This window comes from Hypomesus transpacificus, unplaced genomic scaffold (genome assembly GCF_021917145.1).
Source record: "Hypomesus transpacificus isolate Combined female unplaced genomic scaffold, fHypTra1 scaffold_27, whole genome shotgun sequence".
In the NCBI taxonomy this organism is placed as follows: domain Eukaryota; kingdom Metazoa; phylum Chordata; class Actinopteri; order Osmeriformes; family Osmeridae; genus Hypomesus; species Hypomesus transpacificus.
In genome coordinates, this window is record NW_025813796.1 from 1,949,945 (window position 1) to 1,977,266 (window position 27,322).

At 43.0% G+C, this 27,322-nt stretch overlaps 1 protein-coding gene across 3 annotated transcripts in view; it reads right to left on the reverse strand.

Moving 5' to 3' along the window:
- mapkap1 (MAPK associated protein 1) overlaps window positions 1–27,067 on the reverse strand; it is a 40,605-nt gene extending 13,538 nt beyond the window's left edge. Inside the window, exons 1-8 of one of the 3 annotated variants that reach the window (XM_047014796.1) lie at window positions 26,686–27,067; window positions 23,364–23,402; window positions 21,191–21,280; window positions 20,888–21,033; window positions 14,027–14,199; window positions 11,447–11,623; window positions 7,863–7,972; window positions 46–153 (exon numbers count right to left, since the gene is read on the reverse strand). In XM_047014796.1, coding sequence (XP_046870752.1) covers window positions 46–153; window positions 7,863–7,972; window positions 11,447–11,623; window positions 14,027–14,199; window positions 20,888–21,033; window positions 21,191–21,280; window positions 23,364–23,402; window positions 26,686–26,968 — 1,126 coding nt within the window. In that variant the 5' untranslated portion in view covers window positions 26,969–27,067. Of the gene's footprint in view, window positions 1–45; window positions 154–7,862; window positions 7,973–11,446; window positions 11,624–14,026; window positions 14,200–20,887; window positions 21,037–21,190; window positions 21,281–23,363; window positions 23,403–26,685 lie in introns of all 3 variants that reach the window. The other 2 variants (XM_047014795.1, XM_047014797.1) reach the window with 2 other exon arrangements.
- Window positions 27,068–27,322: the final 255 nt, after the last annotated feature.

The window sequence follows — 27,322 nt, forward strand, 5'->3', positions numbered from 1 at the left end:
AGTAAAATACTGTATCCAGCAGTATTGACCCAAGCAGATACTCACTGTTTTCTCTGACCAAGCAGAACTCCAGGGTGCTCTGGCTCTCTAGGGTGCAGTCCAGATCTACGGCCACGTTGGGTTCCGCCTGCCTCTCAAGTCTGTACATGGGACCTGAGGAAGAAGGAAGAGGAAGATGGTTAGACGGAGACAAGTGACAAAGATGGGTCCCAAAACTGCTGGCTCATACCGGGGCATTTTTACAGGACTGTTGAGGAATGCGTACGGCCCCCTGTTAACCTATTTGCTTTTATGATTTCCACAGAGAACATATCTATAGATACTGCGAAGCGCCGCACCTGTGAGTTAGGTTCTCTTCAGGTCCACTTACAGAGCAGGTAGAGCAGTATAGAAAATGTCCCACCCTCGAGAAAATGGCGATGTATTTCGAGTGTAGCAGCCTCCAATAGCTGATAGAGTGGATGTCCACAATTAGCTGCCACACACAATGCTCTTTGGCTCCCGCCACACTTATCAAGACCAAGGGCGTAGTGGTCACCACTCTTGCTCTACCTCTCTTCCCCCTCTCTGTCTCTCTCTCTCTCTCTCTGCTCTCAACCCTGTCCCGTCCATTACTTGCTCTTTCAATGCCAGCCAAACAAGGGCCGCTTTCAGACTCTCACTGCACCCCCCTGCCCCACCCCCACCCCCCAACTCCAACCACGGAGACTCTTTTCATCTCAGTCCTCAGGCATGTCAAGGTCACGGTGCTATGCCGTATTTAGAAAAGCCCGATTAGATTCGCAACCTTTTCTTTTTCCCCGCGACCAGGAGTCTTGCAGTAATGGGGAGGGACCCAGTTTAGGCTGACCTCTTTGGGGGCATGGAGGAGAGATAGCCAGATGCAATTATATCACTGAAAAAGGGACCGACAACGGAATGAAGTGAAACTGTATTGAGGTAACATCCAAATGGTACTGTACTGGGGGCCGAGGGAAAAGAATTGGAGGATTTTCTATTACGGTAATGCTTTGAGGTTGGGGGAGAGGTTAGTGGAGGGGTTGGGGGGGAGGGAGGGCTGGCAAAGGTACAAAGGTTTCTATTACTGTATGACATATACAAGGGCAGAGGTTTAGAAATGACATAATGACAAATTCAAGGCACTACAGGTACTACAGTGCAGAGTCAAAAAGCTGATGATATTCCATTAACAAGGGCAAGAAAAAAACATCTGGGTAGTTCACTTTAAGGAGGAAATGTAAACAGTGTTGACACATACAAATATATCATTTATATATTTAATTTCTCGCGTGTATTTTGCCAAACTTTGGATTCCAATTTTATGTGTGAGCAAACATACAAATCGTTCATTGAATCTTACAGTATTCTCGACCTTCTGAGAAGCCAAAAATGCACTTAGTCAGTGATAGTTTGTGCACTTTATTCACAACAGAATCAATTTATATGTAGACAATGTGATCTTGTTGTTCATAAAAAAATGAACCAGAGGTCTTTTTAAGTAGTAGCACTGGCATACAGAGATTGGATTAACAAGTAAACAGGGGACGTGGGCCAGGCACATTGCATTATATCTCCAGGTATAATTTAATCCACCTTGTCCATCTGAATCAATATGTTATGTCTGAACGATGGCACAGGAAAGGTAGACATCTTGGTAGCACTGTGTAAGAACACCCTGCAGTGTCGTGATATTATATTAGAGGGCTTAAAAATCTACCCCCGTGACAACGCATGTGTGAGCGAAGAAAGAAAAGCGTGTATTTTTTTTCTTCAACACAAAAAGGACCCAAGAAGAAAAAAAAAAATCTATACAACAGAAGCCAGTCAAAGTAGGGCAAAGACTTTGGGCAATATTTACCCTTTCGCAAATACCGTGGGTCTCGAAAATGTCAGCCGGGGCGGCGGCGAGCTAGCGATCTGCGGGGAGGAAAGTAATATGCCTCTTTGAAAAGCCCTTGAGGACCTCCTCATGGAAAGGTAAACAAACATGGTTGGGATGCACTGAGGGACACCTCGCACGACGGCGGTTGAAACTTCGCGACTTTGCGCTTCAATCTCCAAACTTGCAAAGTAGCGCAGACCTCAAGTTCTTTCAAGAAAAAGATAAGAGACAATGCACGTGTGGTAAGATTTCTCTGTCTCTTCTGGAAAGGCCGCAAACCTTGAGGAGTCACTGTTGAGATGTCAAGTTTGAAGTGAAGGGGGGGGGGGGGGGGTGAAAGAGTGTGACTAATGGTGAACACAGAAAGTGACCTTTTAGATTCCTGCCTGCCGCAGAGATCCATGGCGGAGTGGGTGCACCTCGGAAAGAGGACATGACGTGACCTCAGAGATTTATGCCCGGCTGACTAAAACCACATGCTGAGAAGTGGACACTGTGTGAGCGTGTGTGTGTGTGTTTCAGCATGTGTGTGTGTTTCAGCATTTGTGTGTGTGTGTGTGAGAAATTGTAAAAGTGTGAGTGAGTGAAGGCCACACAGCAGGTGTAAGTTATCCATGCCATTGAAAAAAAGTAGATATGGCTTCAAACGAGTAGAACACAACAAATAAAGTCCTCTGACTAAAGCAAGGTTTAAGTAGCCACCACGGGCAATCAAGGGTGCTATTTTTTTTTGTAATTTGGGAATACTAGACATCAACTTGCCTGGAGGCGAGACACGGTACTATACATGTTGGGTTCTTACATACGCATCCATGAAGATGGAGGATTAGCAAACATGACAAGAGCCATGAGAGAAAGCGTACTTTGGGGGAGCCATTCACCCCAATATCTCATTGGCATACAAATGACTGTGCTCAACCAAATACGTGTGCTTGTGGTTGAGCAGAGTCATTTGTGTGGCGATGTAAAATAAAAAATAATTTTAAAAAATCATATATACACACATTTAGGCTACACGCAGTACGCAAACTATGTATGCACAAAGAAAAACTGCTAAAATAAAAAGGAAAAGAAGACCTCGTTAAAATAAACGCATCGAACTCTCAAACAACCAAAATGTCCCACCAAAAAGCGAAATACTGTGCAGAACACACATGCCTCTCTCCCCAAGCACCAGACCTCATTTGCAGTTCAAACACATGCGTCGTCCCAGGCCCAGCCATCACCTCCTCCCCAAATGTCACCACAGTTTGCCCGATAATGTGCACAAGCCCCATTCAATACCCCCTTATCTACTGGCACAGACCAAACCATTTTATATTCCACCCCCCTCCCCCGCCCCCCTCCCCCCAGACAAATACACACCTTCTGAGACGTCATATTTCATAGCGTTAAAAAAATCCACTTATGTTCTATTCATTCTGTTTTTTCTTTTCGCATTACAAAAATGTGCACAGTATTATGGATTTTGCATTATTGTCCTTATAAAAATATTGGGGGGGAATTATTGATTGGACAATTTCTTATGGACTGGAACTATCCGATCACAAACACATGGAGGGAAAAGAGGGGCTGTCAGAGATAAGCAGTTTGCCCTTAAGGAGAGAGAGGTCGTGTCACCTTGCAGAAGCAAAGAGATGAATTTCATAAATAAAATATCCGCAAGACTCTATTCAAGTTCATAGTCTGGATGTATGACTTTTGATTGCGATGTTCCCCTGAAATATGTTTGGGTTTGTATCGATTTATTTTATTGCTGCTGTTCTCTCAACCGACAGAGGCGGGTAGAAGTAGAACTGGGATTAATGCAATCAGTGAAGGATAGCGAACATATATTTATGCTAAGCTCCTGCCAGAAGAAAAACAAACGCAAAGATGGAACGATACAAAGGATTCGGGGAGAAATGTCACTTTGGCAGACAATGAAAGACAAAATTGCCAATACCAGCAGTATTTGCACCAAGCTAGGCACATTGATCCCATTCTAAAAGTAATTCACTGGCGAGGTAAGAATCGTCACTCAACCACACAGCAAGATGGCGAGACCTTGAACTCTTATTGTGAAAAGAAAAGTGAGGAAGAGATTGAAAGAGAGACAGAGAAGATTGGAAAGGAGTCTCACTCTAGTGAGTAAATAAATAATCAATACTCATCTAAATGTAAATGAGAGAGAAGCCCTCACTTGAAAGTGTGCACGTGCGTGCGTGCGACTCCGAGAATCAGAGGGGTGGTGGTGTTTTGGGGTTATCAACTGGCCAATTTTCCACAGACACTGGGCCACAACCTAATCACCATCACTCAGGTCTTGGCCTGCAATGGATATAGAAATAAATCCCAACCCATCACCTGAGCTCCAGCCATGCTAGGGTGGGCATGGGTGACATGCTTCGCTGAACCCAGAGCTTCTCTCACACAAGATTTGGTGGGGTTTCTGTGTAGTGTAGACATGTGAGGGCAAGCTTAATGAAATAAGGCCAACTAGAAACTGAAAATGCTGAGGATTGTACTCAAAGAACGTATAAAATAATGAGAATTGTTCAATCTGCCCCTCAAGTCAATAACGATATCTAAAATAACGCTGCTAAAGTTAAAAAGAAAACTCCATAAGCAATCACAGTTGATGATTTGGGGATATTCCAAATATGTGAAAAAGTTAAAAAGGCCAGATATTTAGCTGTGTCACAAAAACTTTCACAAATCTATACTAGTTAGTTTAAGACACCAAACTGATCTAAATGTGATAAATTAAGATAACATGTTATCATAATTGTAAAATTGTGAGTTCTATAACAATGCTTGACAGTAATTTAACATATTTCATTCTTACATGCAGTGAAAACTAACAGTCAAGACAAAACCTGCGGGGATTAAGAAATTGTATCCGCTGTCCACAGAAAGCAGTTTGATGTTTGTCTGTTCAAACTAAACATAAATAATATGCCTTTAATATATTAAGAATCTCTAAACTAGAAATCACTACAAAAACATAAGTATGCAGGCTGACTTCCTTGAATAATCCAACCCAAGAATGTGTTTGTCCTGTGTGTATAACTAACATCTGCAAGCAACTACTATGGCGGGGGAATCCCATTTGTTTTCCTCAGACTCCTTTAAAACAAGGATGAGACCATGGAGAGAGCATGCAGAGGGTTGAGATGACACCTGTTATGCCAGACAAAGCTGTCAGACGCGGCCAAGTGCTGTGCACTCCGCACAAACGTTCAATCCTTCATGTTGTCAGTTTAGACCGAGACAAATACAAATGCACTCGGATATCCCCGTGTGGCAGCACACGGACGTGGGATCAGACAGACAGACAGACAGACAGACAAACAGACAGGCAGACAGACAGGCAGACAGACAAACAGACAGGCAGACAGACACGCAGACAGTCAGACAGAGCGAGGACCTGACGTACGGCCTTCGCCAAAGATCCTCGTCGTTTGAGCGCGGCGTTTGTGTGTTGAGCTCACTGTTATTCCAAAGATTATCCATCATTATTGTTAATCGCAGGCACATTATATGGTCAGTGTCACATTACCTAGAAGTAGGAAAACATCTCGGCTGAAAAGCTTGCGAGGCTACGGCGAAATACACTAGCCATGAAACTCATTCAGAAATTGTCTGTGGCTTTTCATGGTGCTCCTGCTGTCATCTAACCTACTCGATTCATAGAACCAGAGGTTTGCCTGGTCCTCTATGCACAGGGGGGAAATGAGGGTTAAACCCATTGAAGGCAATAATCTGGCAACCAAAAAGGGATAATAGCACCACTTCAATAGGTGTTGAGAGTTTCTGTGCTGCAGAAGATGGACGTAACTGGTAAGGTATTTTACCTCAGGATATTTGGAGACTTTTCTCAATGCATTTATCCCTGGCCTACACTACAGGGGCCTTTTAGGGATGAAAGTGGTCCAATTTTGATTTTGCTTTGTCAACTGAGCAATTGGGAATGCTTTGACGAATTACATAATTAAGAGAGTGTGTTTTTTTGTGTGCATGTGTGTGTGTAACTCAAATGATGGCAAGACCGTGGCTTTAGAACAATATTTTCTCCCATTAAACCAATTTTAGTAAGCGGTTGGGCATGGTTTTAGTTTCATTCAAGGGCTTCTTTTGGATCCCCAGGAACTATTCTCCCATGTGACTTGACACAGATTGAAGCAAAAAGTGAAACAAAGGCGTAAAAAAGAAAAGAAAAAGGGGTAACGCTGGTGAAATCTTGACAGCACAAACTGGTTGGTTGTTCATAATGTCTGTTCCATCACATCTGTTTCTCTTTATACCCACTGAGTCAGTCATCCTCCATTCTCCTTTCTTTAAAGGAAGGAAAGCCGGCACAATCATTGCAGCAAAAATCCTCGCCTGCCTCAAACTGACTCGTCCATCACTGAATGGAAAAGCGAGCTCATGTCTGGGCAAAAAAAAAGAGGCGAAAGCATAATAATATCGCTTGACATCAGTCTATAATTATTTAATTCAGTCATCGTAATTTCATTTTTGTAAATACATTTAAATAACAAGAGTCTATATGTGTTTTGGGGACTTATGGGTAGGCGTTTTAAACATACACTGATTGTAATTTGAGGAATTTAAAGATGTAATCACTCAATTTCCACCAAAGCTTCGAAGAAGATGTGGTAGTCGTACCAAAAGAATGCCTATCCAGCATTAAACAAGTCAACAGAATAACACATGATTAAATCAAAGCCCAAGAGAAACTGAGCAGCTTAGCTTGTACTCATCTACTCATTTGCCCTGGAACAGTCCAGCATAAACCAGCAAACACTGCAGAACATAGTACTTTACAAAACCCAGGAATGATAAACAAGATAACAGAGAGTGGAGCAAATCAGCAGATTCTCCTCACTTAGTAAACATGTCTCAACTACAACAGCTTCATTCAAATGTCATGTTTTTAAATGGAACTGTACTTTTGGTAGCCGGAGGGCATACATGCAAGGACATTCCTAAAGAATGCTTTTAGAACAAATTGCATTTGGACAGAACTTTCAAGCAGAAACTTCTCCCTGAACTTCTGCGAGCTGGAAAAGCACTTGCATTTTACGAGAAACTTTCTTCCCCTTCTGATTTTCAGAAGAACAGAAAACAATGTTTGTATTATTACAACAACACAATTCATTCAAGTTCTGGTCATCTTATAACAAAAAACTGCCCTCCTGGACCATTCTCCAGGTCTCACAAAAGACCTTGCAGGAGCTGGTTGGATGGCCAGAAAGGGATCGCTTTCCCGTAAACAGCTTTACCGTTTGACAAACCATACAACCATCCACAAGGCCTGGGGGATGGACGCATTAACCCATCACAAATATACAGAGAACGCAGTTCCCAAGTCCAGCTTCTGAAGGAACCATCACAATCACCAATGGTGGTGGACAAAAAAGACGTGCATTTCTGCACCCCCCCCTCATCTCAATCACACATATTTCATGACGTTCTCTTCGGATCATTGGTTTCCTAGTTCTTGTAATTCCTGTGAGTTGTTTTCTTCTCTCTGCTATGGGGCCTGGCCCGTCGCTACCAAAGACATGATCTCTTTCAGGCCCTTATCTCTTGGATTGGGGAGGGTTGTGTGTGTGTATTGGGGGAGGAGGCCCCCTCCCCGTGCGTTCATCAATGTCCTGGCAAGACTCTATCCGTTACGTCCGACTTTTGTATTAAAACCTCTGAGCGTTATCTGATCCCACGGTGATCCAGGCGTGACAAATTAAACCGCGTATGGCAGCGCGCTATCACAGATTGTACCATGATGGCTTCCCGCTATCCCGAGTCAATAGGGTGTGGGGCGGAGGTGCATTGTGTGTGTTTTGTGTGCAAAGTCTCATAAAATACTTGAAAAAGAGGATGTAAAAAAAAAAAGGGGGGGAACATGTAGCTTTACTTTAATATTTTTGTTGTGCAGTGCTTACACTGTGTGGGTCTTTTAAAGTGTTGTAGACTCTTCTGTAAGTATTCTTACCTGAACCTTTCTGTGAGCCTTTCCTCTTCTTGAGCGCTTTCTGCAGGATCTCCTTCATGGTCACCTTCAGGCTGTCCACTGGAATGAGGGAAAAGCCATGAGCAGCATTTCTGGAGGGAGAGGAGAGAGATGGTGTGAATGTGTGGTGGTGGTGGGGGGGGGGGATAAAGAGATGACAGAGAATAAGAGAATATTGATTGCAACAGTGAAAATACATTTGAAGAGCATCTGAATTTCATTCCACATAATTTAGTTTGTAAATGTTTACAATACATGTCAGTAACAATATTCCTAAAATAATAACATTTATTTTGCCATCCTAAAGCTTGTGAAACATTGATATAAACATCCACTGGACACACAATTATTATCTACTATTGTGACATTGCTTTGGCCACTTTCAAAAAAGGGGGAGCCATTTAGCAGTGTTGTTAAAGTCGGCTGATAAAAGTAATTTTCTTTTCAGAAGACAGCTCTTGTTGTACTTGTCCTAAAGTGTACTATTATGTACTTAAGAGATACATTTTTGTTTCAGTCAATTGTGGGTATATATTTGAGTTATAATTCCACACTGCAATGGACATATGATTCAGGCTATTCTTTAAAGAATATATCCGCAAAGCATTTGTGTGAAATAAACTAATTTCAACACTTCAGCAGCACACCAAAAACAAACAAACAAATAAACTAAACAAACAAAACAACCCCAGGCCAGAAACCAGGGAGAAAACATTCCAGTCGTCCATGTTTCAGTCAGGACTCGAACATCCACTTCTATTTTCAGGCCTTACTCCCCATGAAAGGTTGAGCTAATCTGACAGCATCAGTGCCAAGCCATCACATTGGCTTTGGTTGTGTGACCGAAAAAGACCGCTACCACTGACCAGCCTTGAGGAAAACCCGCCAGTCCCTCCATACAGCTCTCCTTCCTTTTACTTTCTTTTCATCACTATTTCTTTCCTCTCATTTGGATGGGGGGAGGGGGGGCAGATGGCTATTGACATGTCACTGGAGGCCCCTGTTAACAAGATCTCTCTCTCTCTCTTTATTTTGGTCACCCTTTTATGAGGGCAGCTGGTTCAAGTGGTCCTGCATGTTTGAGGGAAGTGAAGCACTGACTCCATATTACCTCAGAAATCACGTAAAAAAAGGGCCGTATCCAATGACTGAAACGTTTGCCATCAATGGTCATTGTCTCCTGTCAAGCCATGTGCCACACCTTGTCAGCTTCAGTTTAGCCTGCGACACAAGAATGGCAGACTGCAGAGGGAGTGAGTGGATAAGCCAGAAGTTTCTCTGGAACTAAAACATGCCATTAGCTCCACAGCAGTTAGCTCGATGCAGAGAGGAGCTAGCCTAGTCTAGCTTAGCCCAGCCACCCGACAGAGCACTTTAGAGGGCCTATGGGGGAATCAGTGGTTAAACACCAGCCGTTTTGGGCCCAGGCCAAATGGTAATTTACTGTAGTGCATGTCTGCAAAGCGGAACTGAGGGGACTCTGTGATTCAGGCTATTATAGACACACAAACACACACACACACACAACAGGCAAGCAAGTCTGTGCATATTTACACACATTAAAACACACACAGGCTTCTCCCTTTCTCTCTTGCACGTACACCCAAACAAGTGCACAAACCACAAAAATGAACCTAAGCACGTGTGCACTGCGCTGTAACTCACACACACACACACACACACACACACACTCTCTAGCTTTCGATGTGTGCCAACAGCTTTCTGGCAAAGAAGGACTCTCCAAACCCGATTAGCAATTAAAATGAAAAGGAGCTTCTTAAAAAGCTCTCTCAAACAAATTAACACAACAAGCTCATTAGAGTCTAGTCCCTGGGCACGTCAGGGAACATACAGCTGAATAACTGGAATTGAGAAACGGAACAAAACTAAACCTTTTGAAATCAGCCACATTCAGATATTTCAATGACTTGATATCTATTGGATGCATTTGGTTTATACACACATTTATTCCACCCATTTTTTCGACTGTTCATCTTTGCAAACATTTTAAGGAGTTTGAGGACAGGCTGCACTTGTTGATTTACAATTGTAGGCAATCGGATAGAACACGGGGTAGTGTCTCAACCAAGCCCTGCCTTCCACAACATTTCATGTTTCTGCAGGTCATTTGAGACAGCTAAAATAGCAGTTGTCCTCCCATGAGAGTCAGAAGAATTACAGCGGAAAATGTACTTGGGCTGTGGTGTACACGTTTCGGGACTTGAGCAGATGGATAAGCCACAAACACTGACCCAAACGTTGATACAAGTCAAGCGCGTGAATGCAAAATTTACAGTTCTCTACACTCATAGCCATATCTCTGTTTCACTTTTGTTTATTAGCGAGCGATATATCAAATGAAAATAATAAACAAAAAACGTCTCAGGGAGGAAGGGGGAAAAAATGTGTGCCCAGACGGTATCATTCCAACCCTAATCCAGCATACACAAACTCACGACTGACATCTGGGATTGAATCCTTGCCAATACCATGATGAACATTCGTGAAAAGCTTGGGAGCAGGACGGGAAGAGGGAGTAAGAGGCGGAGTTGGCGGGACTTTTTGCCTTCCTTAATCCACCATTGCCGACAGACATTTCTGATTGGGTCTGCGTTCATTTATTTCTATCCCACACACTACTGGCAACTTCTTCAGCAGTCTTAGGCCTTCACATACAACTGTATGCCTTTTGTTAACAAAATAAGCCTTGGAGGACAAGTGGACATTGAACGCATTAGGGCCTTTGAAATTGAAAACGGTCCTGTAATTGACCCGGAGGAAATGCATAATCAGAATCGGATTGCTCGTTTAATCAGACTGTCGTTATGTATTGGTTATCAGATGGGGAATGCCTTTTATTTGGCCACTGCTTACATATTGTTTGACACAGTGTTGTGAAAATAATACCTACGCCCAGTGGCAACGTTTTCATCAAGAGCTCTGCAATGCCATACGTTTTTATGCAAAAATAATTGGAATCTAGACATGAAATGTTTAATGTAACCTGTCTGGCTAAGATATTTGATTTTGTGCCATTGTCCAACATGGAGGCCACATCTGCTGTTCGGATGTGTGGGCAATGCATTCTTGGCTCCAAGAACTCAAATGCATTGAGTATAACCTCTCTTCTCTTTTGTTTTTAAAGCTTCTGACACTTTTCGGATGTTGCGTCCCTTGAATAACAATGACTCAGTGGCAAACATATTGGCTGTACATTGGCATGTACAGAAATGACTATGACAGTGGCATAACTTTTCAAAGTAAAAGTCCCATAACTACTGCACTGACACGGCTGTCTTCTACCATCACCAGATGAATCATTTCCAGTGTCTAGATTACCTTTAATACTTACATCCAGTACCACCAACAGCAGGTCGACCGTATTTTCTACATCACAAATCTACAGGGATCCACTGATGTAACTGGAGTGAATAGAGCTCGGAATACAGGGCGTGTGTTTTACTGTAAGACTACTGGGCACCGACATGCATTTTTCAATGGAGTGGACACAGCTCCTAAAGCCAGTTGGGAATAGTATGTGTGTGTGTGTGGGGGTGAATACTTACATTCGTACAAAGAGAGATTGCTTGGCAGCCAGGCCGGGAGAGGAGTACTTCTCCACCAAGGCCAGGGTGCTGAAGCCAAACTTGTGGATGGGCTCATTGGAGTCCAGAGGGGGGAAGTCTGTGTCCACCTCGCCGTCGTCCTCGGCGATGTGGAGGCAGTACAAGTTCACGTTCTCGCTGTGGAAGAGGGAGAGAGACGGAGGGATGTGTCGATGAATAACGAGTCCATCTGCCGACAGTGCGACGAGTCAACAGAAAAGTGAAAGGAAGTTCAGGGGACCCTCGGAGGTTTACTGCAGGCTAAACCTCAAGCCGAACATTTCAATTGTTATGGGTGTGTGTGTGTGCGCTCATATTTACATGTGTGTACGCAGGCAGCAAAAATGGACAATCGCAGCGTATTAACTCACACACTAAACCCGTGTATGAGTTCATGTTTCCATAGCCAATCGCAACCCTTTTAAACACACAACCAAAACAAAAAAAGAGACACCCCATTCTCTCTTTCCTCCTCATCCGAACCAAAGCCCCTCTTTCGCTTTGGCCCCTTTCCCGGTTATTTTTTCATGAAAATCCCAGAGGGGCCCCTGCCACTGTTCCACAGCTTTTGGGACCGCAACAACAAGGAGACATCAAACAAAACAAACACCGACACGATTTACGCTTCTGGGTAATTACGAGACGGGGGTAATTAAAAAGGGGAGACAACAGTGAGAAGCTTGTTTCGCTGCACTGGGTAAAAAGGGCAGATCGGGGTTCAGGAATGTTAGCAGCTAGAATGATGGTGGGTGGCTGGGAGGACAGACAATATTATGGAAGCTCCAATGGAGGTCCTCTTTCGATTCCTTTCAGTTTGGTTGCTCAGTTTGAAAACGTTCTCCATTCTGCGGATGAGAAATGCGCTTTCGATAGCCATTAACAAAACAAAAACAAAGTAACCGACGGAAGCTTACTTTGTTAAACATTTTAGTTGGGTTAAGAGATTTCTTCTTCAGGCATTTTTGTAATATCATATACCCCAAGTCTGCTACTTAGCCTGCAACTGACTGTATATTCTGTTCATATTTGATAGAATACATTTACAATGTATCTAGTCCCCATGTTCCCTGCACATTATTCAGTTCAGATAGAGGTCTTGCTGAAATTTCAGGGGATACCCCAGAGTTAGGCAGCTGTGTGTGCATGCGTGTGTGCGTTCCTTATTTTCCCTGACACAATCTTGTGCTGCTGGCCCTAGTGGTAAAGACATCCTGTCAGCCAGCCTGTCAGCTCTTGTGCTGCTACTGTGCCCTTCAGTACAGGGAGGGGGAGAGACAGACAGACGGACAGACAGAGAGACAGACAGGAGGCCCCGAGAGCCGAGGGAAATCACAAACCGTCCGACACTGCCCCCCACCCCTCTCCTCCCCTAGCGCTGAGCCACAATTATCCCCATCTCTCTCTCGTCCGTCTCTCCTTCCTCTCCTCTTCCTGCATCCTTCACTTTCGCTCATTCTCTGTAGAACAACACATTGTCCGAAGAAGTTCCCTCATTTGGAAAAAAGTGGAAAACCTCTTCCTCTGAAATAAGCCTCCCCTAAGCCACATGGTGAGGACCAGAAAGTACTGAGAAAAAAACATGCGTGCACTACTAAATAAATCATATTCATTTATATAAACAGATATTTCAGCAAATGCACCACTTTCACAGGCCCACATGCTAAACACTACAGGACTGCAGATTTCTGTCCAATTTACATTTAGGTTAAATTCATCTGCTGACTATTACTGTGGCCCCAGGCATTCTCTGGGGAGGTGCGCGCGCGTGTGCGTGCAGACGTTGGTGTGTGTGCGAGGGGTGCACGCACTGGTGTCAAAGGTCGCATCATTTACACTGACGGGAGGGGAGATGATCGCGTGCCCTCCACTCATCCTCTACCTCTCATTCGGCAGTGTGGCAATACCCTCCTGGGGCGAGTCGGGTTCCTCATTGCTATGCCACTCATGTCCCACCTCAACCTCCCAACAACTGTCCACTGTGTACTGGTTGTTTGGTTGTCGTTTTAGACCTACCCCCCCCCCCCCCCCCCCCCCCCCCCCACTGTTGCCTTCTCTCTCTCCCTTCCATTCTTTTTCCTCGTTCTCGTCGCTCAACTGTTATCCACTTTTCAGTGGGCCCCGTGTAATAAATCCTTGTTGTGATGCCACGGACCCGGGAGGTGCATTCTTGCACTGTTGGGAGGGAGTCCCGTGGAGACTTATTCATAGAGGTGATATAAAACCAACAAAGGAGGGAGCGAGAGCCGCTAAAAGCTGGCATGTGTGGTCGGAGGAGAGGCATCAAAGCAGGAGAATAAACCCGGCTGGAAAGATAACAAGCTGGAAATAGAGATGCTGCTATACTGCTAAACTCCAACGAGATACTGTAGCAGATCTTAGATTCCTAAGATAAAGGCGATTGTATGGTTTTGCTGTTGGATGTTTGTGACCTAGTGGTTAAGTCATGTTGAACGATTTGTTTGTGTGTGAAGGTGTTTGGAAATGTGGGTTTGTGTGCGAGCTGATGCATACGAGTGTGTGTGTGTGTGTGTGAGACCTTACTTGAGTTTAGGCTCCCGTCCCTCACTGGTGTACTGCCAGCAGATGAGGCCAATAAGGTCGTGGACGCGGGCATTGGCGATGGTCACCACCATCATGGGATGCAGTTTCTCCTGGGCCGACTGCATCGAGAGGTAGACGTCAATCTTTTTGGTTGCAGTTGTACCTATGTGGCCCTAATTGAAACAAGGACATGAAGGAAAACTTCAGAGAACATACTCATCTGAGCACTATAGCAAAGTATTGTGTCTTCTCTTTCATCCTTTCTGGGTGCAAGAGAGTCGTTACTTTCTGTAAAAAAGAAATTAAGAAATAGCCAACTGCCTGTGATTAAGTTGCTTTAAATAATTACTGGTGGCGAGGTCCTCAAACACAACAATAACGTGGGAGAGGTCTTTGTAAGATGAGGGAAGAAGCTTAAATTATACGCCATCAACGCTGGCCGCTTTACATGCCACCTCCTAATGACAACATGTCCACCGTGTGTGTTTATCGCTCCAAGAGGGCGTGACACGAGGTGCTCGTTCGTTCGGCGTTCATTTATCCCCGAGATGAAAAGGAGGAACCCAAAGCGGGGCGACTTGTTACTTGGCAGGTATCACCACGTAAACAGAGATGGTGGTGGAGATGAGGGAGGTGTGCTCTGAGGTCCAAGTCATATCAACACAGTGGCAAGGCTTGATTAAAACTGTAATTTAGTGCGTATGATTTTGTCTGTATAACTCCCTAAAACCTCATCCTGTCTCAGGGAAGTGACACAAAATACATTAGATAGACAGATTTTTTATTTATTTTTATACACAAATTTGTGCATTCATTGTATGACTTCAATCGATTCTTTATTTGAAGAACATGTCAGCATTAATTTAGTTTTTCTGATATGAACCATGTAACCAAAAAATAGTTCATGACCCCAATGTAAAAAGAAAAATACGTGATATCAATCAGATGAAGCAAAAGGAAATGGGTCTGCCGTCCCGAATAAAATGATGTACAATGACAAATCTACAAGGTAAAACACAACACCTGTCAGAAAATGAAAGAGGAGGCTATTTGCGATGCCGAGAACAGGTAGAACTTTCCGGGGCCAAGGTGTGAGGAGGACCCAGGGCTGAATGTAATACATGGTGGCAGCACGGTTCAATAAGCTGAGGCCTGGAAATTAATTTGACCCCGGGAGATTTTTGTCGCCCAGTTCTGAGGAAGGGAAGGAGGAAGAAGCCGAGAACAAATACAAAAAGGGGTTGTCTTTTCCTCACTGGGGAGTCAAGAATGTAAAATATAAAATGTAAAAATAATTTGTGCTGGTGGTCTTTCTGTCGTTTTCGTCCCGTTCTGGGAAGACGGTTGTAACAATCATTGATGACATGTACGTCAATATTCATGAATGATTCGTGATCAGAATTTGAGGTTCATAGTTGCGGATCTGCATTTTGAAACCTGAATCTACTGTAAATGTTGGCATTCTGGTCTTAAATCAGGTGCTCGTAGAACTAATAATTAGACAACATGCAGAAAACTGATACTGCTGAAATCAGAGTTTTGCAATGATCACCCGTCTCATTTTCAAACATGATGGTGCTGCATTAAGTTTGACAGAGATCAGCTCTGATAACGTAATACATTATGTATTCAGTGGGAAAAAAGGCTGCACTACATTATTATGTATGGAGAAATGGCCTTTCTTCTGAGACGAGCTGCATTCAATAAATTTGACCATTTATTTATTTAATTAGTAAGAAGGGGAAAATTTTTTTGAGGCCTTTCATTAGCATCTTCACATAATGGGTTTTATGCACGCATTGTGCTTCTCGTTGACAGCAGCAATTTCTTAAATGGCGCATTTATTGTTTTTTAATCATGCCAGAAAGCCTGAGTTGCAGGCACTTTCCCACTGACCCGTGAATAATGAAGCATCAAGCGTTTCGACTGACTGAGAGCGCCAAATTATAAAGTCATTTGGACCCCAAAAACACTATTTTTTCCCATCAAAAGGGACCCAGATGTTTTCGGAGGCTCCAGTGGCCACGGGGCAGCTGTGAGAGAAAACCTTGCGTCATCTGCATTGTGATCGTGCCACAACTGCACCACCAACTATCTGCTAAACGCGTAGACGGCACCACATTTCATTCCCTGACCCCAGTTTTGATGAAGCACTTCATTACATGACACACAAAAACATAATAGCTAAGCAGTTACCCTGGTTACCCTCCAGCCTCTGGTTTGTAGTATTCTTGTCTCATAAGAAGAGATAGACATTCATTATCAATGGCATATTTCAACCCACTGAGGCAAAAATACTATCATATATTATGTTACAAAAAAAAAGTAATGAATGTGACAAGGAAAATAAAGAATAAAAGATGCATTATATTATGTTGACAAAGTTCTTAGCTGGCGAACTAACAAATGTTGTGAAGTGCACTCACCTTAATTACCAACAGTACCAAATAAAGAATTGTAATAAGCCTAAGTCAAATTATTTCCAGCACCATTTAAGTGGTGCTAGAAATGAGTGTTTGTTTTCATTTTTACCAGTCTATCATTTCTGTTGTTGCTTTTCTGGATACTGCTGGGCAGGTAATAAACTGTATTGGGCACAGCTTGATGTCAGGCAATGGTAGCAGCGTGATTTAAAAACGTCCAAACAGGTCTCCTCCTTTTATGGTGCTGGTCGCTCGCTAGGAGAAGCATCTCTTCAGGAGCTAACGTCATCCTGTCTGAGGCATCATTGCTATAAACACTTGTTTATTTATAATAGGCGTAAAAAGAAAAAAAACTGGCAGGTGGTAGATACGTGACAAATAGAAAAGATAACTGACATATATATATGGCCAGTTAAATATGACCATGATCTTTAACTTATGTTATATATGCAGCAGTATGCTGTGTGTATATATATATATACATACACACACACGCATTTAATGTATGACAGTGTGTGTAAATGTCAGTTCATCATGGTGGTGCGAGGCCTTAAGGGCCTTGTGAAATGTTTTCACAAGTCTACAATTTCCTGTTAGATCATATGAAAATGTACATTTAAGAGCATCACGACAGTGAACTTCTAAATGTGCTTCAGACGTCCAACAACTATAATCTGAGCAGCAACTGCATATCTCGGAATGCCCTTTCAAGATGATGGCCACAACCAAAGAAAAATATCCACTGGTACATCATTTCATTTAAGAGCCATCATCAATTATGCCACGTTAAAGTGGTAAAAGGTATTTGTTCTCTTGCAAATCTTTTGTCTCCATGTAGATGATTGATCAAATAGACGCAATTTCCCTAATCATGCCTTTAATTAGACTGCGATAGTTCCTTCTATGCCATGGCTACAGTCTCGGAATGGTTGCTATGGTGATGTCTGGGTGGGGTGGCGGTGGGTGGCTATGGCGCCTTGAGGTGTTGGGGGGAGGGGGGGGGGGGGTCTGTGCTTTTGATTATCTGGGTCTGGGAGAGGGTTAGACAAGCAACCACACCTCCAGGGCTGACGATGTAGTGTGCACAGGTGCCGATGTCAGCTGGAATATGACTCCAGCTGTGCTAAAAAAGGTGTTGAAATGCAATTATTCTCCATACTCACTCCGAAACTTGGAGTGACACGACCCAGCCGATGTCCTTGATGCACTACAACCTTCATCGATAACCTTTCCTTACAACCACTTAGTTCTGTCCCATTTGTACTTTTAAGAGAGTTTTGGAAACAATTCTTGGATCGAGATTTAGGAGAGTTCACATATGTGCTAGTCTTGTTATTGTAGCTGCAACACTTGCCGTCCTATGCAATGCTCATGACAACAAGTGGGCGTCGCCTTTTGATTGCTTTCGCTAGACTAAGATTAACTATGATCCTGGAACTGGAGGGAGTAAGAGAAAACCAACAAATACCCACAGAGCAACCAACAACAAAGTTCCAACTCTGCAGCCTTTCCCAACTGTCAGCCAATCTAACCGCAACACTGTCTCAACTCTATCTCTTGCAGCAACTTAATTGCACCCCTTCGTTAAGGGGGGAGCAAGTAATGAGCAGATAAATTCTCCCGTCTGACTGCCAGTGCTTTTATGGTGGTGCCACCTCCCCTGAACGATGACAACATGTGATTAACTCTGTAGGAGAGGAGGACATGGAGGTCCCTCCATTGTAAGTGACAGTCCTAAGTGCTGGGCTCCTTACAGAACGTTTGGGGCTCTACTCCTCACACCCTAACCCTGCTGTTTTCACGATCCGCTATTGTTGATTCCCATGCAACTCAGTGTTGCGGAGCAGTTTGCGTGTGTGTGTGGTGTGGTGGTGGGAAAAGGGGATTTATTTTAGGGTGACTGTCGGCCTCGCTCAAGGGCAAATTATACATTTCTGTTTGGAGGTGTAGTTACTGTTGATGATGGCATGATCGCTCGGGGGTTCTGGCTGGGCTAGAAAATACAGTCTCTGTGAAAAGGGACTCACTGTGTGTGTCACATGTCACATTTACGCATCAACAGTCAGTGTGAATGAATGGACATATTGTGAAGATGAGAATTTATACCGTGAACTGATCTGTGGCTAAGCCAACTGCAACCCTACAGACTATCCAGGGGCTCCATGACATTGCAAATGAGGATCTGTTTGAGATTCTTATATACTTGCGATTATGGTAAACAAATGTACACATGAACTATCAAAACACATTGCCATTAAATACTAGCCACAGTTAATAGACTTAGAAGCTGACTTGGTAACAAACCATTTTTAAAAGAAAGCCAAGATGAGTAGATTCAGAATGTATATAACACTTCAAACCTATATATAGTAACTGCAACACAAGGACCGATACAAAGAGCAGTTGCCATCCTCGAGTCTTGCACAGGCACAGCTTCTAAAGCATGTTTTCTGTAAATTAGAATTAAAATGATGAATTTAAAATGCACTGTGATATAATTTAGGCCATATTACGTAGCCCTACATCTTCTGTTATGAGAGCTGAAACTTACAAAGAACATCTGCAGCCAAGTCGGAATGGTCATTGTCACAACCACAAGATGGGATAAAAATGGACGACTTCATTTCTAACTAAGTAAAAAGCATGTTTGGTGATTTCCTCATAAAACCTAGACTAATGATCTCCCTATCCCTTTCACCCCCTTTCCCCCTATTCAACCTTTCTCCACACACAGAAAGACCATACCATCCAAATATATAGCTATATACAAATACAATGCAGTGATGGACTATTTTCTTAATTGCTTTTGGGGAACTTCAGTGTACAAATGCCATCATAAGACATCAACCTATGTGTAATGCAAACAACGCAGTAACAAAATAAATACAAATAAATACTGAGGGAAGGAGAAAAAAAAAAAAACTTCCTTATGCACTCTACCTGTCGGCACATTCATCTTAAAATACAGTTTAATTTGATCTGAGTCCTCCCTCTCTGACGCGGCCCCGCCGCAAAATTTGATTACGGTGACTGTACTTTTTAACTGCTGTCAGAGGCGGGTGAAGCAAGGGTCTTTGTAAACATCTGCCTGAGCACACGGACACCTCTCATTACTCCAGTCTCTGATCAAAAAGCTGCAATGAATCTTTATCTCGCCGCCGCACAGCCTGGCCCCTACTACACGACACACAAAGAACGGGGGGAAATCCCATTAAATGTATGTCTTTTGACACACAAAGAAAAGGGAAAACGGCAAACCTGACACTTTTGCGCAGCACGTTCGAGAAGAACCGCCGCCATGACAAATCAAGAATTGTGCTTTTGAGCAGGCTCGGAAAGTCAGCAACCAAATGTCCTTAGAAAAGGACAAAACTGTGGCTTTATGATTATTGAATATATGTTAATAAGGAAGCAGGGAGGACTTTGCAGCCATATTTCAGCAATGCTAATACTAACAAAGCTAATGTCTTTAAGCCGACTCTCGGGTCGTGGGAGTCGGGCATCATTAAAAGTTGTATGTAATGTAAATATTATTCCTGATGTTGGAGATATTACAGGGGGGTTAGAACTGGCTTTGCCCCCTGATGACGCCAGAGGAGACATTTTTTGGCATGAATCAAAGACTATTTGTTTAATCTGAGCCACCAGGTTGTCTGCAAGCAGCTAAGGCACTTTGTAGTGACCTTTGCTCTTTCCTACAAATCCCTGTAAAAGGCCCGAGCAATTCGCCCTGACATTTATTCGACACACAATTCTCGCAGTCTGCTCTTTTCTCTGGATCATGCGAGTCTGAGAGCAAAATGACAGAAAGAAGGTCACCGAGCCTTTAGAGACTTGCGCCTGTGCCATTAGCGATGAAGAGCTGCTCCAAAATGGCAATATACATCCCGAGATGGCTCCCAATTTTTAGGAATTACTGCCTAAGTGGTTGTAAATGACATCGCCACATGGCCCCCCCAAAAAAGCGTGAGGCATCTGGGGAGGTATTGAATAGCCAACACTTTTAGGAGTAGGACAAAAAGTTACAAGTTCTTTTTTTCCCTCATTGTCAGCACTCGTTACTGTTGGCTAACCTGGTTGGTCCTGTGCTTTACATTATGTGCACACTTCATTGTACAGTACAGTAAGTGTTTATGGTACCACTTTAATGACTTAGATGGGAAATGGCAAAAAACAAAAATATATATACTCCTATTTACAGTATAGCTCAGCTATAATGTAACAGATAATAAACAAGTTACTTCCAAAATCATTTACAGCATACGTCTACTAAATCGTCTACAAAAAAACAAAACGAACTACAGCTAAAGCACTGTAACGTACGCATCATCTTTGCTCAGTACACAAGTGCTAAAAAGCACGTCAGCTACAGGCTTCGGAGGTCCAAGCACAGGCAACTCGTAGTGACATACAACGTTAAATCGGAGGTGCAACTCACCTTCCCGTCGAATTTGGAGTACTCGTTGAAGGGGTTATTGAGTTGCTGGGGGCACTGCTCCAGTCGCAGTGACAGGGTAGACTTGGTACCTGTGCTCTTGGGCCTATCCTTGAAGTCCCGCTTCTCAAACAACGACCCCAAGTCCTCTGCTGAGGATTAGAGAAGAGTGTAACTGAGCGTCTTTAACAGGAACAACTGTACAAATTCAAAAACAATTGTACTCCATGCCTCTGAAGGAGATTGCTTTGGAGCTATGGAGTATGTAAGTATCTTAACATTTTGACTAGATGGACATTAGTATACCTGATTTTGAGGATGACCTTTCCTTCCACTGAATATTTTTGCATTTGATCTGGTTCTGTCGCTCCTTCCTTAGCCTTTCAAGTCTTTGAGCTTTAAAAGGGAGAAAGAATTTAGTAAAAAGTAAAGGAATTAACAAATATATGTACAGTGCCCTCCAAAAGTATTGGAACAGTGAGGCCAATTCCTTTATTTTTGCTGTAGACTGAAAACATTTGGGCTTGACATCAAACGATGAATGTGAAACCAGAGATCAACGTTTCAGCTTTTATTTCCAGGTATTTACATCAGGATCTGATGCACAAATTAGAAAATATCACCTTTTTGTTCGAACCCACCCATTTGTCACGTGAGCAAAAGTATTGGAACATATGACTGACGGGTGTGTTTTGTTGCCCAGGTGTGTCCTATTACATACATTATTCAATCAATAAATACCACTGAATGTCTACACTCAGGTTCAGATTGGGTAAGATAGGTTTTGTCTATGCAGACTGTATTCAGAGGTGAAAACAACATGAAAACCGGAGCGCTGTCTTTGGGTGAAAAACAAGCAATTGTGAGTCTTAGAGAAGATGGAAAATCAATCAGAGCCATTGCAGAAACATTGGCCATAGCCAGTACAACCATTTGGAATGTCCTGAAGAAGAAGAAAACTACTGGTGTACTAAGTAACAGACGTCGAACAGGTAGACCAAGGAAAACATCAGCAGTTGATGACAGAAACATTGTGAGAGCTGTAAAGAAAGACCCTAAAACAACTGTTAGTGAGATCAGCAACAACCTCCAGATGGCAGGAGTGAAGGTATCACTATCTACTGTTCGCAGAAGACTTCATGAACAAAAGTACAAGGGCTACACCAGAAGATGCAAACCACTCATTAGCAAGAAGAATAGGAAGGCCAGGCTGGAATTTGCCAAAAAGTACAGAGATGAACCTCAAAAATTCTTGGACAAAGTTTTATGGACTGATGAGACAAAGATTAACTTTTACCAAAGTGATGGAAAGGCTAAAGTTTGGAGAAAGAAAGGAACTGCTCATGATCCCAAACACACAAGCTCATCTGTGAAACACGGTGGAGGTAATGTCATGGCTTGGGCTTGCATGGCTTCTTCTAGGACGGGCTCATTAATCTTCATTGAGGATGTAACACATGATGGCAGCAGCAAAATGAACTCGGAAGTCTACAGAAACATTTTGTCTGCCAATTTAAGGAAAGATGCAACCAAACTGATTGGCAGAGCCTTCATCATGCAGCAAGATAACGACCCAAAACACACTGCCAAAACAACAAAGGAGTTCATCAGGGGCAAGAAATGGAAGGTATTAGACTGGCCAAGTCAATCTCCAGACTTAAACCCTATAGAGCATGCATTTTACCTGCTTAAGAGGAGACTGAAGGGAGGAACCCCACAAAACAAACAACAACTGAAAGAGGCTGCAGTGAAAGCCTGGGAAAGCATCAAAAAGGAAGAATGCAAAAGTTTGGTGACGTCAATGGGTCACAGACTTGCTGCAGTTATTGAAAGCAAAGGATTTGCAACTAAATATTAAGTCTTATTCACTTAAATATGTTTTAAGTATATCTGTTCCAATACTTTTGCTCACATGACAAATGGGTGGATTCAAACAAAATGTGATATTTTCTTAGTTGTGCATCAGATCCTGATGTAAATACCTGGAAATAAAAGCTGAAACGTTGATCTCTGGTCTCACGTTCATTATTTGATGTCAAGCCCAAATGTTTTCAGTCTACAGCAAAAATAAAGGAATTCGCCTCACTGTTCCAATACTTTTGGAGGGCACTGTATATATTTTTTACCTATGATAGTAGACTATTCCTTACATCACAGTCCAAATGCCCTCGTCAAAGACATAACATATTAAACGGAGCAATTCCAGACTGACTAAAGTTTATTTGCAGTACATTTGACATATATAAAAAAAATAAAAAAAACACCTTTGAAAGGTGTGAGTTTTGCTCAAAGTAAAGCCAGAGGGAATGAGAAACACTCTCACTGGCCTGTGTCAAGCCTGTCTACACCCTACACCCCCACCCCCCCAAGACACATAACACACAAACACGCAAGGCTGCACTCACAGTGGCAAAACTCACTTCTCACACTTCTTGTTCAAACATGATTATTGTCTTTTCCTCTCCTATTTAGTTCTTACCAGCCACCCCAGGTTTTTCTCGTCTTCCTTGTTGACGTCCTGGTGAAAGAGCCCCTTTAGATGATGTCCTCAGAGGACAGACTCATGAACCTCGATGCTTTCACCCTGTACCATTTAGACCCTTAACCACAACCAGCATCCCAAACTCAAAGTCGGGAGAGCCAAAAGGATATGTTCTAGCCACACTCCAGATACCTTTGGGCTCCCTCCGATTATAACTCTAGTCACCAAGCAAATTCACACACACGATTTTGGTTTAGGACAATCCAACAGTGTAGACTAGAGGGCACACCCCACCTTTTTTTTTAATCAACCCCACTCTGTCTAATCCATCTTTTCCCTTTGTCATCAATGATTTAATTGCACACAAGAACATTCTGATATGACACACAAAGCAGCCCAAACCCACAAAATTGATATGAGGATTAACTATAATGTACAGCAACTGACAAGGATGAGATGATTAAACTTTTACCATGTGTTTTTGGGGGGCTTTCGGGCTTGCTCTTCTACACTGCAGGGCTCGAAATATGTATATTTTGTATTTTACTTGGCAGCACTGGTGATCCTAACCTAAAAAAATTTAGTAGCACCAGTAAAAATGAAGAAGCATCCATCGAAAATGTTCATATTTGGAGCGCGGGTTAGCTCCCTGTCACATGACAACGGAGTGCAGTGACGAGGAGTGATTGACAGCTCATTTTAACCAATCTAAAATCTGCATTAAAGTTAAGACTGTAAAGATGAAGTTGAACTGGTTATGTAACGTTGGATAGCACAGTACGGTCACTAGCACGGTCACTGTATCAGCTCACAACAGGCACACTGCGCAGTAGGGGTGGAACGGTACATGTATTCGTACCGAACCGTACTATACGGGCATCACGGTTCGGTGCATGAAATTACACGGAGAATACACGGTATAAAAATAAATATAATTTGCGTGCAAATTAATTAATGTAATGCGGAACTACTGTTAGTAGTGTTCTTTAGGGACATCTAATATGTTGCTCTGAAGCTCTAATTGGCACCGCAGTGAGTCAGAGATAGCTAGCCTAGCAGCACTAAGAACGAGTATGGCGAGTGGTGGTGACCCACGAGAGATAGAGGACCCGTCGGCCTTTTTAAGATGGCAAGTTTGGAAAAACTTTGGTTTTCCATTCAGTAATAGTTGTACAGGTGAGAGAGTGGTGGATAAGACAAAACACTGTGTGTCGGCGTTGTTCAGCAGTTGGGTATGTGAGTGGAAATACATCTAACATGCTAACGCATATAATGCATCCGGCGTGTGCTAAATGACTAAAAAAATCCGACGCCATCACCCAGGTTTGCCAATCCCTGGAACGAGCCCAAAAAAACGTTTGTCCAACTTCTCTTCCCTACAGTGCTTAACCAGCCATTAGATACACATACAAATAGGGCCCAAAAAATTACGGACGCAATCGGAATTTACATGTCATCTTCAATGTGCCCGTATTCACTCGTAGAGGAACCTGGTTTGTTTTGCTTTTCCCTCCATTGTACCAAACTCGTACCGAACCGTGATGTCTGAACCGCGGTATGAACCGAACCGTGACTTCAGTGTACCGTTCCACACCTACTGTGCAGTAGGCTAATTAGCGCGTGTTTTGTAAATAAATTAAAACAGGTTGCACAAATGCTCCCAAATATATTTTTAAGTTGCACAAATACAATTTAGTGAACATATGCGACCAAAATGGTTGCATTTCAAGCCCTACAGGACACACACAAATTTAAATAACCCTTTCATTGAATTAAGAGTGAAAAGTCATATGCACCTTTGCAGACAGTGAAAGGGTTAACAATGAACAGGCCAGGCAGGTTCTGTAAAACAATCCAGTTCCTTTGGGTGACAGAGCGAACAAAGGCATCCTTTTTATGTACAATTCAAGCTAACCTCTAATTACCACTGCTTCTGCCCATGACTGTTGCGCCAATTGTCCTTAAAATAATGCAGGTAAGCCTCCAAGAAAAAAACAACAACTATGACATGTAGAAGACCATGAACACACACACCAAAAGCCATGAACCCATTTATGAAAACACAAGTCAAAAATCTCTACCAAACAACTGATGGATCTAGTATGTTTTGAACTAAATATCCTCAGAAATTTTAGTTGTTGGGACTTCCGACCCGTTGTTCTTTTTCAAACAATGTAGACCCCAACCCATATGATACAGAAAAGCCAAATGGTCGAGTTCTCAAATAAAGCATCATCGCATCGGGTAGGCTACATAAATATCCATCCAAGCGTAGCCTTTCCACCACTTTATTCCTGTCAGAATGGAATGCTTCACCTTAGAAATTAGCTTGCACCCATAGTTGATTGATCATGCACCTCTCCTTAATTCAGCCACTGAATCAAATTGACAAACTGAAATGGATTAAGAAATCATCCACCAGCCTGATAAAAATGCAGCCCTGGACTATGTGGTGGGGCGGACAGTTAATACAGAAAGTGAAAGAAGGAACGTCCATCTCTGAAAATCAAACTACAAGTAAATGCAAATGTAAATGTAATGAGTGGCGTGCCCTTCAGTGGAGCAGCTTCAGTCACCCATTTCACTGCCACAGACTTCAGAGTTCATCTTAGCACATCCCACTCACTTATTGCTGTGGTGCGGCAAGCTTTGATAAACATTTCTGTCTGGCAAATGCTTTATTGGTTCAATAGGAGAGGCAAAAATAATTCCCGACAAATCAGAAACCTTATTGCAGTTACATATTTGTCTGGATTTCATTGAATTGGGCATAAACTATAAAATACTACTGAACTTATTCAGTTCAGGACCTTGTGATTTTCAAAGACAGATATAGAGGCAGGACTGAGGTCAATTTGATTTTAACCAATTTAGTAGGTCAATTACAGATCAGCCATTAACTAACTTTCATCATGAACTCTTTCAACAGAAGGAGCATTGACCCCAACCCTGCTTTTGGACACTTTCACTTCCTGTTTGGCTAAAACCTGTTGCATTGATGGATATTCCAACAGCAAAAAAACTGTGCCTGAGAGGTGATCAGGAACACTGATCAGGAACCCACACAACAGCCCCCAAAACACAGCTAGCACACTTTCTAGATGGTCAATCTTCCACCAAGGTTGACCACAGCCAATAAAAAGTGTCCCAGCGTAGCATCATGAATATAGTTTAACAATTTAAAACTACCCCTGCTAGCCTACATCTTAATTATGTTAAAACCAAAAACTGGTTCTAAATCAATAGTTCTGTACACAAACACACTTAATATATGCCCAAAATGCTAGGTAGCAAGCAACTAACCCTTGTGTAGATTTACCTGTGTTGGATCGCCGGCGAATGCCAAAGTCCCAGCTGGAGGTTATGTCCATGGACTGGGAGAGGTCACAGCCTTGGCTTTCCCCTCCGCCACTACCTCCCTCGCCCAGGAAGCCCGACCCCAGCGACCCGCCACTGCTGCCGGGCACTGAGGCCAGTTGGCACTTCTCCAAGTCTACGTCGTGGTCGATTAGCACCATCTCACACATGCCTGTGTCGTCGCTAGTCACATGGGACTGTCGAATGTGGGCCAATATAATGGCTGGGTTGTCCAAGAAAGCCATTCTTTGGAGTACCCGTTTTCCGTCCAATGCTTTGTGTCCTCCTCCCTTTCACCTTCTTCCCCCTCTCCTCCTCCTCCTCCTCCTCCACCACCACCACCACCAACACCAACACCACCACCACCACCACCACCTCACTCCCTCCTTCCTGCCGTCTCTCCCCCTCTGTCTCTCTCTTCCTTTCGGTCTCCTTCTAAAGGTGTTGAATCACTCTGTGGGCCTGTGACTGGTACAGCGGAGACGTTTTCTTTTCTTTCTCCTTCTCTTCGGTGTTATTTTCTCCTCTCCATTGTTGGACATGTGTGTCGGCCTACAGGGAGTTTGGCAGTTAGAAGAGTTTCATTAGTTGAAGGCTGA